The sequence below is a fragment of the Rhinopithecus roxellana genome, chromosome 18 (genome assembly GCF_007565055.1).
Source record: "Rhinopithecus roxellana isolate Shanxi Qingling chromosome 18, ASM756505v1, whole genome shotgun sequence".
Lineage (NCBI taxonomy): Eukaryota > Metazoa > Chordata > Mammalia > Primates > Cercopithecidae > Rhinopithecus > Rhinopithecus roxellana.
Window position 1 is genome coordinate 1,149,560 of NC_044566.1, and position 13,230 is coordinate 1,162,789.

At 38.1% G+C, this 13,230-nt stretch overlaps 1 protein-coding gene across 7 annotated transcripts; it reads right to left on the bottom strand.

The window, feature by feature from the left end:
- Positions 1-3,432: 3,432 nt before the first annotated feature.
- On the bottom strand, positions 3,433-11,306 carry LIG4 (DNA ligase 4). Of its 7 annotated transcripts, none has more exons than XM_030922181.1 (3): positions 11,232-11,306; positions 10,564-10,635; positions 3,433-7,292 (listed from the first exon to the last, which is right to left on the bottom strand). In XM_030922181.1, exon 3 carries the CDS (start codon positions 7,262-7,264, stop codon positions 4,529-4,531), a length of 2,736 nt encoding a protein of 911 aa, XP_030778041.1. In that variant the 5' UTR covers positions 7,265-7,292; positions 10,564-10,635; positions 11,232-11,306; the 3' UTR covers positions 3,433-4,528. The 7 variants fall into 7 exon arrangements, with proteins under 7 accessions (XP_030778041.1, XP_030778044.1, XP_030778042.1 ...); XM_030922184.1 differs by having other exon boundaries at positions 3,433-7,212; positions 11,232-11,284; XM_030922182.1 differs by having other exon boundaries at positions 10,564-10,694; positions 11,232-11,270.
- Positions 11,307-13,230: the final 1,924 nt, after the last annotated feature.

A 13,230-nucleotide genomic window follows, 5' to 3' on the forward strand; every position in this document is an offset into this window, starting at 1 on the left:
GGGTTTTTTTATTGCTATGCAGTTGTTTCATTCTTGTGTGGGAATTTATAGGGATTCAAAAACTATGATGCCACTGCCACCATCATCCTAAAATGTCAAAAGCTACCGGCTTTTTTTTTTGAAGCATTATCACTTTTAAGAAGTCTCCTATTTTTATTTTTGTTTTCATTGCTTAAAAAAGAATGCTTTTGAATTTCATATACCAATTTTTTATTGCTGCATTTAATCTATTAATACAGCTACATGCCATAATATATATTTAATATTATATTATCCTCACATTTCTTAAAATATTGGAAATACTTTCTTGCTCTTCTAACTGTAATATTAATTAAAAATGAATTATTGGGATGTTTTACATATATAACTATACAATCAATAGTTGTTTCAAATATTCATTTAAATAATTTTTTGAAGTACAATTAACTCAGAGTAAGATGAGCAAATCACATATTTAAGAGTCTCAGAGTAGGTATATCACTTTAAAACTTACCAGTTTTCCAAAGTGGCACCATTGCATGTTCCCACTAGCAACATATGAAAGTTCTGGTCACTCTACATTCTATGCTATTTTTGATAAAGGGTGATACCAAGATTACTAAGCCTTAATAAATGATTTTGGAAGGCTTCCATGTTTTTTCTGTGCTCCAAATTTTTTCAAGTATCAAAGGAAGCATGTGTTCCATCTAAGGCAACCTCTCCATGATGTCTATCAGTCAGAATCACTAATGCTTATTTGGTTCATCTAGCTGACTAGTTGGGTGGATTATCTTCTTCCTTTAATGTTCACTCCAAATACATAACTTCAGAACATGATTATCATTTTTTCCTGAATGCTATGTAAGTGTCTGTGTTCCTTTAAAGGAACACCCAACAAGCTCTTAACATTTATGGGGTGTATCAATGAAGAGGTCAAAGACTTTGTTAGAACATTATATATGTAATTTTAAGAGTGAAAAGCCAGAAAGTGAAACTAGAAGTTTAGACAATTCTTAGAAATGCTTGCATGTGAAAAGAAGCATCAGTCAGAAAATACATGGTTTTGAAATGCTGAGGGAAATAGCCTCCAAAGAGGGAGAATCAGAGAGAGAAGGAAACATGAATTTTTCTCTTTCCTCTCTTTTCCACTGAAATGTAAACTCAACGAAGGCAGGAATTTCTGCCCACTTTGATTACTGTTGTTTGTCCAGGGCTAGGACAAAGCCTAGAATTCAAGAGGCACTCATATTTGTGTATCATTAAGTAGCAGAAGGCATGGTGGGGACTCGGTCAATAAACACTAGGGAAGAAGATAACTTTTGAAGCTAATGGGTAAGTTTATGGCCTGAATGTGGTGGTCTCACAAGGTGTATACTTAACTCCAAACTCATCAAGTTGTATACTTCAAATATACTGCCTTTTGTATGTTTATCATACTTTAAGAAAGTGGTCTAATAAACAAAAAAAAATGAAATAAAAACAAACAAAAAAAAAAAAGCCTTACACGAGAGGCTAAAATATCTTGCTTACAATTCTTTATGCATTTATCTTGAGCACAGGATACAGTCCATATTCTGTAGTGTGGCATTTCAGACCTTTCAAAATCTACCCTAGCCTACTTTAACCTGTCTCTCTCCCTCACCCCTAAATCTCAATGCTTTACAAATATCTCCACACTTTTGTATCCCCTATGGCTTTACTTATAATCTCTCCTCCTCCAGGAAAAACCTTCCATACCACTATGCCCGATGAAATTCTACTCATTTTCCCCCAGTTACTCACTTACTAACCTGGGTGTGGGTAAGAATAGCAGGTAAAATCTAGAGTCCTTAGTATGTACTGGGAGCTATGGTTCTGTCCTCAAACATTCTGACAAGACAGGTGTCATTTGCATTTGAAACTTGAGAAACTAAGTTTCAAAGAAGTTGTGATTGCTCAAAATAACAGATAATTGGTGGCTGAACTGTAATTGAGCCCCGAATGACTTGATTCTAAAGCTTGTGCTCTTTCCCCTACACCATATGACTTTTCAGGACAATCCATCATTCCTTTAACTAGGAATACACTTACCTTTTATATTCAAATTATCTTTATCTGTCAATACACTGTGAGTTCTTTGAGGGCAGGGATTACTTTATCCCTCTTTTTACCCAAAGGGCTACTAATGAGCATAAGAACTTATTTTACTGAATGAAAGTGAATTGTAGTGTTGTTTACAGGATAGATTCTAGGGCTCAAAGAATTCCAAGCTAAACATTTTAAACAAAATATTTTCCCAAAAGTGAGAATTCCAAGGGGCCAAAGCAACCCTGTTCACATAGATCCCAGATCAAACACATGAGTATAAGGCAGCTACTCTAGCCACCTGACTTTTAAAGAAGTTGCCATCAGCCTGAAATGAACTCCTTGAGGTTACTTCTAAGTCATCAGAGATATGGAATAGGGTGGAGCAGTTCTTGGTAAATCTGCTGTCTTGTTTTCTGGCAAGAAACCATAGCCTTGGAGAATTAAGAGCCAAGTGTGTTTTTCAGTTGGCTTCAGAATATTTATCCTGTAAATAGTTGACCTAGTGCCTTTATTCATGTACTTTATTCTAGTGGCGCCTGTAATCCCGGCTATTCGGGAGGCTGAGGTGGGAGAATAGCTAGAACTTAGGAGGTGGAGGCTGCAGTGAGCCAAGATTGCACCACCGCACTCCAGCCTAGGTGACAGAGTGAGACTCTGTCAGGAAAAAAAAAAAAAAAAAAAAAAAAGTAAAGGAAAAAAAGGTATGGGTGGCATGGTGAAATAGTGTAAAATTTGAACAATAATGGGCTACATTACAGGGCAATGAACTATTGTACAACAATTTTAAATGATGGAGCTATATTTTAGTGAATTGTAAATATTTTCAAAATTCATTGAGGAAAGCTGATTAAATGAAGCACACACTTTGCTTTATACATGTGTTACACTAAATATTTATTTTGTACGTTAAGTTTAAAATTTTTAATACAGCTCATTGGTAATGTGAAATACAAAGGCTCTTAAAGAGGAAATAGGTTGGCACCAGTCAACAATTTTACTGATACTGGGTTGGGCGTGGGGGCTCACACCTGTAATCCCAGCACCTTGGGAGGCCAAGGCGGGAGGATCACGAGGTCAGGAGATCGAGACCATCCTGGCTCATAGAGTGAAATCCCGTCTCTACTAAATACAAAAAATTAGCCGGGTGCAGTGGCGGGCGCCTGTAGTCCCAGCTACTCGGGAGGCTGAGGTGGGAGAATGGTGTGAACCTGGGAGGCGGAAGTTGCAGTGAGCAGGGATTGTGCCACTGCACTCCAGCCTGGGCAACAGAGCAAGACTCTGCCTCAAAAAAAAAAAAAAAAAAAAAAAAATTCCTGACACCAGAAACTCCGTGTGATACAACTATTATGAATTGTTTTAAAAAGAATAGAACATAAGAAATTATTGTAATAGTACATTAAACATTTTATTTAAATTAAAAAGTATAACAAAATCACACACATTTGTTCCAGTTTGGATAAAATTTCTAATTACTTTAAAATAATGCACACATAGTATCTCACGGATCAAATTCCATACATTTCAATATGGTCATGAGATAGGTTGTATTCCAAAATTCGGTATATAAATCCATATATTATACTATATATATTGACTTTAAATAATCTAACTATAAAAGTCATTTTTAAAAGTCAAAGCAATTTATTTCTAATGAAAGTTACAATGTGCATACCATATTGACACCTATTCAATAGATAAAATCTACAAAAATCTCTGTTTTGTGAATACTATTTATACTGGAATGCAAATTCACATAAAAATACTTCCTTTAAAGCATGTTCTATTTAATGCAAAAAATTAAATGTGAGCTACTTTTAAAATTGCAAGCTTTATTTTTAATCAAACCAATTCAATTTTAAGTTTTGAGATCATTAAGTCTCATACAACTTCCTCTAATTTAGCTAAAACCATCGTTGACAGGGTTTTATTATTACATTTGGCCTTAACCTTAAAAAACAAATTTGTTTACATTTCACATTTAAAAGGGACATTTTAACCCTGAGTAAAAAGACATATTTTTACAAGTCCAATTATAACAATTCTACCCTATTTTCTTGCAATGTTTTTATTAGATAAAAAACTATTATTAAAGTTTTGATTTTTTAGAATATACTGTTGAGAAGGTTAATGCTTTTCATGACTTTAAAAGTTTCTAAATGTATCTTATTAGTATCTTTAAGTAAAAATTCTTATTTCTATATGGATATTATAGAACACCTCTTCTTTAGACTGTTTAATTATTTCACCTTAATCATAAAAAATGATCAAATACTACACTCTTAAGATAATTTTTCTTTCTTGCTTTTGGGCTATTGTCTTTTCAATCTTAAAAGTTAAAATTATTGTTTTCCTATATCTAATGATACTTTTTAGGCATAGATTTTTAAGATACAAAAATAAAATGTAGTTTAGTATTTTATCATTACCACCTTCTGCAATGAGTCTGCCAGATCAGAGGCTTTCCTCACTAGGAAACCTAGCTTTAAATCAAATACTGGTTTTCTTCTTGTAATTCACACCTATCTATTGAATCAGTTACCCAACTTTCTTTTAGGATTTTAAACTTTCTCTTAAAAGTTCTTCTAAAAGCTTTAAAATCTGCAACACGACTATGATCTTCCCCAATGATTACATGAGACACTCCCTCAGCTAAACAAGAAACTACCTTTGCTCCATGAAACCGAAGCTCCAAGGCTTTAATAGCTAACCTTGTCCCCTCAGTTTTGGTACTCAGGTCATTAATAACAACATACAAGTCCAAATAAACAGTGTGGCGTCGAAACATACTGAGAGGAGAGCAATCCCAGGAATATCGATATTCTAAATCAGCAATCAAAGAAGCCATTTCTGCAGGGGTCTGCTCGTAAGAATTTTTAATTCCTGAGAATACTTCCTTCAGTTGGTTCAAGTCTGTATCAACGAAATAACTATCACCATAGCAATCATATTCACGGGCAAAATGTTCTTTGGTTGATGGGCACATATGAATCATAAAGCGAGGCTGCCATGGCACAAAGCTTTTGGTCTTAAAACATTCTAAAAGCCATGCAGGCTTGACAACATCATGTTTATCTGACAAAATTATGTTTTTCACTCTGATGTTCTTAGACCCTGCAATTACACAGTACGTGTCTGGGCCTGGATTTTGTACTATATAACCACCAAGTTCTGCAATTCTGTTCTCCAGGTCAGGCTTTGGCTGGCTATCTGTTCCACTCATAACACAAAACTCCACATCTTCAAATATATTAGAAATTTTGTTAATGTTAGTAAGGTTAGGTGCTTTTAAGTGCTCAATAATTCCAATAACTTTCTTCATCTTTGGAGCAGCTTTTCGCTTTTTTTCTTGTGGTCCATCATCACCACCTACATAAAGGTGTTTAGATGCGAGCTTACCAGATGCTTTCCCCCTAAGTTGTTCTAGCTCATCCAGGGTCATGCACTCATGCCATTCTTTGTCATCTCTTATCTTCTCAATTCGTGGAAAACGCAAGGTGCAGCCAGTTTTATACATATCACTGGGTACAATCTCTGCTGCCTTAATCTGAACAATGACAGAATTACAAGGTTCAATGTACACTTCTGGCTTCTCTGTTCCACATAAAATGCTACTTGGTGGAGCTTTTTTATGAAAAGGCTTCCAATACTTGGCCAATTTCAAACCCAGATCATACAGTTCTTTCATGGTGCAGCCAGAGCCAACACGAGAGAGAGTATGAAACACAGATGGCTTCTCACCAGGAGGGGGCTTCTCTGCTACTGCACACAAAAAATGAGACATGATCCCACCCCGTGATCCTTTACCCCAATATCCTCCAACAATTAAAATGTCCAATTCATCCATTAGTCCAGTGACATACTCTGGTTTAATTTTTAACCACCCTTCACCTCTTTTGTCTGGCTTGTAGATGGATAGAGGTTGTTTTATCATGATTCCCTCTTCTCTTTTATCTATTGCTTCATTCAGTGCATCAATTACTTCATTCTTAGTATGAGCTTGTGTTTTCTGCACTATTTCTATTCTACCTGGAATTGGTGTAAAAATACTACTAAGAATTTCATACCTCTTTCTCAGAGTCTCATGCCCTAGCTTTTTATTATTAACCATCAATACATCAAAAACACAATAACAAGTTTGCAGATCAGAATCTTCTACCATTCTTTTAATATCAAACTTAATTCCCTTTTGCATGAAAGTTTGTGTATTAGGATTATAGGCCATCATCTCACCATCAAGAATACAGATTTGTATATCTGTTTTGAATGCATTATGAATGAATGGGGTAAGAGAACCTTCAGTAGGATAAGCACCAAACTGATCAGTATAGTTATATCCATTTCGGGAGAAATATTTATATACATCTCCATCTTTGTGCATTTGCATACGTTCACCATCTAGCTTGGTTTCTATGTAGAAACTCTGATGTTTCATATCCTTCTCAATGTGCTCAATATCTGCAATAGCAGCTAGCATTGGTTTAAAGGCAGAAAATAAAGTGATAGAAATATCACTGAGTCCTACAGAAGGATCATGCAGTTGCCTACAGACTTTTTCCAGATCTGTAGTGACATTATGTAACTCAACAGCATCATTATGAAAAACAGAAAAGATAGTTTGCTGACTAACACCAAGCTTTAAATCCTTTATGATCATCCGTATAAGCCACTTTTGCTCAAGTGCTGAACTCTGAGTTATAAGTTGAAGAAGGCTCTTTTTTACCAGGTCTTTTCTTTTAGCAGAATTATTGCTGGCAACTGAGTCTAAAAGGTCGTTTACTTGCTGTATGGTTAAACTTCCTTTCTGTAAACATCTTGGCTTCAACACAAAATATGCAATCAATGCAAAGTCTCCAGCATCTCCATGAGTTCCAGTGGGTGTTCTGTAGTTTAAAAGTTTGAAGGCATCTTTTCCGTCTCTAGGTAAATTAAGCAACTCAATATAAAGCTTAGCAAGCATAGTTTCTTTAATTCCATAGGCCATTCTCTCTCTTTCTAGCTGAGGAAGAATTAGTCTCATTGCTGGATAAAAAGAGTCTGTGACATCTTTTTGGTTCTTATGAAGAGCATCATGAAATTTTCTCCAAGAATCTAAAAATTCCCTGAAGTGTCTGATTTTTTCTGCACGTCCTCTACTTTTCTGTATTCGTTCTAAAGTTGAACACAAATCTGCAAAAGGAACGTGAGATGCAACAGTTTGTGAAGTTGGTGAGGCAGCCATCAAAGCGGTGATGAATCTTCTCGTTTAACTAGTAAAGCAAAGAGAGAATAACTTTAAGTAAAAGATAAGATTCAACTAAATATTTAATGTAAAGACCTTACAATGATCACTGAGATCACAATAAATGTTTATTGTTTGCTAAATAGATCAATGCTCTAAATGATGTATCTTTTCAACCTCTGCATTTAATAACAACTATTTTGTTTCAACCCTAATTTGAAATTACTATGAAAAGTATCATCAGCTGTATAGCTATTTCCTGTATTTATAATACAGAAATCATTTCAATTTTCTCCTTACATTCCAATTATTCCATATGTTAATTATTTAGCACATAATACAAACAAATATTGCTAATAATGGTGACAAAAAAACTTATCAGGCTTAATTCACATCACTTCTGAGCTTCTGAGGGAAGGCCCTTCACGTATGTCTCTTCTTTCCCTGTCAGATTACCATATAGCACCAGAAATGAACTTCTTCAAACAGATGTTTATAACAAATCACTCATTTGCTGAATTGAAATTTGACTTCCTAGAAATCCTAATCATAGGCAGGGCCCTTAATCAAACAACAAAACAAAGGAAAACACAGGTAGCCTCTTCTTCCAGCCAAGCAAAGCCTATGTCTATGTTTCCTTTCACTTCTTCACTGCTAGCTATGCCAAATCACACCAGCATTCAATTCCAACTCAAAATGCCCTACCCATAAAATCCTCACTTTATCTATTTTACCATAGTTACTTACTGTCTTATAAGTATAAATTTATTAGTATGCTTATTTTTTTCATATTTCCAGGCCAGTTATTCCCTAAGTATTTAATGACTACATATGAAATGTGCTACATACACCATGCCAGGGGAAAATACCGCATGTTTCTGCTTTAAAAGAACATATATTCTGTAAAAAAAAAAAAAAAAAAAGAAAGAAAGAAAGAAAGAAAGAAAGAAAAAGAAAATAAAGGTTGGGGGGAGTGCAATGGAAACTGAGTATAATAAAATGTCAAGTGCTCAGGTGCTTTAACAAAATAAAACAAACGTAAAATGTCCTGAGGGGAGAGCTTTTCCCTAAAGTATCTGCTAAAGTCAGAGAAGAAATAATGGGTACCTTGCTGAGTTAGGGCAAGAATATTTCCTAAAATTTCACAAGTGTAAATTTCTTTAGTTTTAAATATTCATACAAGTTCTACTGGAAGATAAATACATTAATTTTAATATGGTTTAAACTATGTAATGTTAAAATACCTTTTCCAAAAATAGATTTCAAGTAAAATGTATGCTCCATGAATAGAAACTATGTTTTATCCTGTGGTTTCAGACACCTCCTGGCACACCATGTATCTCAGGCAGTGGAGTCAGAGTTTTACTGGGAGTGGGGAGATCTATTACATTGCAGAGAACATGTGACTCCCCATCTTCCAATTCTCCATCACAGCAAACAAATGAGCCACACACACATGCACAAGGCTACATTATCTAGTATCCAGTAAAATAAATCAAATGGCTAATTACAATACTACATTTACTATACTGTCAGTCTCTAGAGGCCAGAAATTGTGCTGTAATTTGTGCTACTAGTGGCAGACTATGTAGGAAGTTTGCTGAATGAATTACTGAACACCTAGAGTTAACTCCTGGATAAGCACACTAGGGAAAGCTATGGTCTGGTTACATACCACACACTCACACACACACGCAGACGCACAGTGGGTGAGATTCAGTTTGGTTAAAAATATTCAGGAGCTCTGACTGCCCTGGCAATGGTTCACAACAGCCATTTGGTGGCCTATAGAGAAAAAAGCTGCACTTCTCAGTCTAATTTCTGACAAAGGAAACCCAACTTCTACTGAGTAGGTTAGATCAAGGGATAAACCCATGAGAGACCACTTTTCTGAAACTTTTATCTTTGAATATACTGTTGTTTCCTCTCTCTGAATCTGGTTTGCATAACTGACTGTAACACCTGGTTATGTATGTTCACTGCCCTATCTCTCAAAATATGCCCCCTCAAGGGAGTACATCACAGTACACAATGCTAGATCTACAATTTCTATATAAACTATGTAAAATGAAGTAGGTTAATATTTCTTTAATGTTCAAATATTGGTATATAGTTTCTACACATGTATCTATAGATTCTATATGGTCTCAAAGTTAAAGTTTTGCTCAACAAATCGCAGGCAAGGACTTAAATTACTTTATAATGACAAAATGTAGGTAATGGTGTGGATACACATGTATCCTAAAATGGCTACACAGATAACAAGGATTCCAAAATTGCTATAAACTAGCATAAGTATTTTTGCTCATTACAATGGCATACAAAGTCAAAGATTAGGCCTTGCATTCATTTTTACATACTAATTTTATTTTTTGGATGCTGAGGATTTTAGCTGATTCATTCCTTTTGCAATAAGACAAATGAGGAGGTTCCTGGTTATGGCTCAGGTTTCGGACTCTAATAAATCTGAGTTCAAATGTGGATAGTAACATTTAACAGCTGTGTGATACTGGGCAATTACTTAATTTCTCTAAGCTTCTGTTTCCTAAAGTATAAAATGGGGTTAAAAATTATTTAGAAATTAGAATGAAGATACGATCAGATAACCTACAAAATGTGCTTTAAAAAGTAGTAAGTCTTGATAATTTTAATACTATAATGCTTGCTGATCCAAGCAACATTTAAAATACAAATATCGTAAAATACTAAGGAGATAAAAAGGTGGGAATAAGCTTCACTCTTTAACAATAAGCAAAGCTTCCAGGAGTATGAATGCAAGCAATTAGTACACAATAACGATTCATCATTCATTCAGTTGCTGACTAAATTGTCCTGAAGTGACACATGAAAACAAACCGGCAGGTTTTACTCAGAAGTAAGAGACTATGGAAGGTGATTAAGTGCTATGTTATTGCACTTAAAAAAGGCAGAGGAAAAAAAGGAGAAAGTGACTAATACAACTGAAGTATCCTTCACGCAACCCTTGACAAGCTGTGTTTCCCTAGGAAACAAAGGGTTTACAGTTGTCTATCTTCCACAGCACTTAGTGACAATTTGGGATAATCTCAGCAGAAAGAAATGAGCGGACAAAGAGGCTAGAAGGGCTTTGGGATCCCAAAAGTTAAAGAAAAACCAAGTGTAAGAAAAGAAATAAAGTAATTCCCTCCAAGCCCAAAGTCTCTCCCGCTCCAATGCCCCCTGTACCCTCTCGGAAAATGGAAAATCCCGAGGGAGTCAACATCATTTCTCTGCCCGTTTCCCCTACTCTCCCCAACACTTAACGGATTCCCAGTGAATACCTGGCCTCGGCAAGCTCCGTTACCTCCGTGAACCAGGGAATCCCAGCTGTAAAATGAGATCTGGATGGTTTCCTGCGGGGTTGCCATGAGAAAGCATCAGCATGTACGCAGGTAAAGCAGGCAACACAGTTCTAGGGAGTCAAAAATGGGAGAATTCGTCCCACGACCTGGGGCTTGGGTCTAGATAAGAGCACAGCATCAAGAGGCCAGGCTTCTAATGCGGCGCAGTCTACAGCGCTGTGAACTCGGCAACCCTCATCACCTGCCGCTGCACAAACGCCCTGCTTGCCGCCTCATAGACCGACCCCCGCCTGACGCCCCACAGACCCGCTGCCTGGCTCCCCACAGACCTCCCCCTCCTCCTGCCGCCACACACACCCCAAACCCCGCCCCGAACACCCCCTACCTGCCGCCCCACAGATCCCCCGCCTGACGCACCACAGACCCACAACCTGACACCCTACAGATCCCAACCTGACGTCCCACAGACACGCCGCTTGACGCCCCACAGACCTCCCCCCGGTCTGCTGCCCCACAGACTTCCCGCCGCCTGCTGGACCACACCCCACACTTGACTCCCTCCACACCCCCAACCTGCCACATCTCATTCCCCACCCCCATGCCAACTTCCCCCCCAACCCCCACCTGCCACCCCACACACTTCCCACCTAACGTCAACCCTGAGGCTCAGCCGCTAAGCCGGAAGCTGGCGCGGGAAGATGCCGGTTCCGCCAGCTGCTGGCCGCGCAGGCGCAGGGCAGACCCGAGGCCGTGCCGTCACTGGGCCCTAGCACGCCGGCGCAGCCAGGCTCGCGATGGGAGGTAGGAGGGCCCCTCCCCACGGGGCAAGGGAGGCGGGACCTGGAGCATCCTGGTTAGGGTCTTGAGTACACACGGCTCCTATTGGCCTCAGGAGCAGATGCTCTTTGCAAGCAGCTGATCCGCACGCCAGTTGATTTTGTCTTGAGGGAGACCTAAGATCACTTTGTGCCCTGGCTAGTGATACCCCCTAATTCTTGTTCTCTGTACGTAAAACAGTGGTAACTATACTATTTGGCTGCTTGTGAAAGCTCCCAAGAGAGAACAGGGCATCCCCCCACCTCAAAACGTCGGTTGTTTCATTTAAACTTTTAAAAAAACAGGCTTTTGCAAACTATATAGCGCTGTTTTTTTTTTCCATGATGTTTGCTACTGTAGTCTGAGTTCTCTTAATACAGAAATAATACATAACAATACATAATTTACAATACAGAAATAAACCGTTGCATGACCAGGAATCAACTATGGACTCTTCTAGTATGTTTAAGGATTAAAAATAAAGTTATTTACAAACCTTTATTGAGCACCTATTATTATATAGTAATGGTGCTAGATATTCAGGGTGGAGAGATTAAAAACAACCCCAGTTTTTATGTTCCAGGAGCTGTTGGTTTCCACCGAAGTTTTGCTGTGGTCCGTCCTCTTTCGCCATGGAGAAGTGAGAAGTTATTCATAAAGAGTGGTGGGAACAACTTTTAGAACTATTTTATTTTAGCATAAAATACTGCTTTACGATAAAACAAATTTTGCTGCAATGGGCCCTGATAAAACATATTAAAGCTGTTAAGTGCCTTAGAGGTGGTGTAAATTATAAAAACCTCGTTTTTCAAAACTGACACATTTAATTCAGTGCTAGTTTGTAGTGGAGCTAGAACTTAGGGTTCCGTCTAGCCCAAGAACATTCAGTTATTTCCTTTGTCTGTCTAATTGACCTAAGTAGCCTGAATATCTAAACTCATCTGTGATGTTGTAAAGTCTCATGATACTGTTTTGTGAGTATCTACTCTTCAATTTAGTTATCAATTTATTTTGGAGGAAAAATGAATACTGCTAAGGTAGAGGAGCCTCCATTTGCCCATCTTATGAGTACCTATTCGTGTACATCTGTACCTTGTTCAACCTCTACTGAGTTCCTACAATGTCAGAAGCTGGACTCTGCATTAGTCACATGAGAGGTACCATGAATTATGAAACCAGGCAAACTCCAAATTGATTCAAAGCCCAGTCTCCATTTTATCATGTTATTTTAGTTGCTTGGTTCAAAGACAATCAAGGGTTTTTTTCACTAAGTATCTTCTAGAGCTGCCATGATTATTAATTTACTTATGTAGGTGGTATACTTTAGTGCTTGGCACTTACTCGGTAATCGACATTAGGAAGCTATGAATCAAGAACCCAGCTTTGACCTGGAGCTCTCGATCTGGTAGCAAGACACATATGTTCAACAAAAACAACACCACAGGCCGGGCCGGTGGCTCATGCCTGTAATCCCAGCACTTTAAGAGGCTGAGATGAGCAGATCACTTGAGGTCAGGAGTTCGACACTAGCCTGGCCAACATGGTGAACCCCCGTCTCTACTAAAAACACAAATATTAGGCTGGGCGCGGTGGCTCACGCCTGTAATCCCAGCACTTTGGGAGGCCGAGGTGGGCGGATCACCTGAGGTCAGGAGTTCGAGACCAGCCTGGCCAACATGGTGAAACCCCGTCTCTACTAAAGAAAAATACAAAATTAGCCGGGCGTGGTGGCGCATGCCTATAATCTCAGCTACTCAGAGGCTGAGGCAGGAGAATCGCTTGAACTCGGGAGGCGGAGGTTGCGGTGAGCCAAGATCTTGCCATTGCACT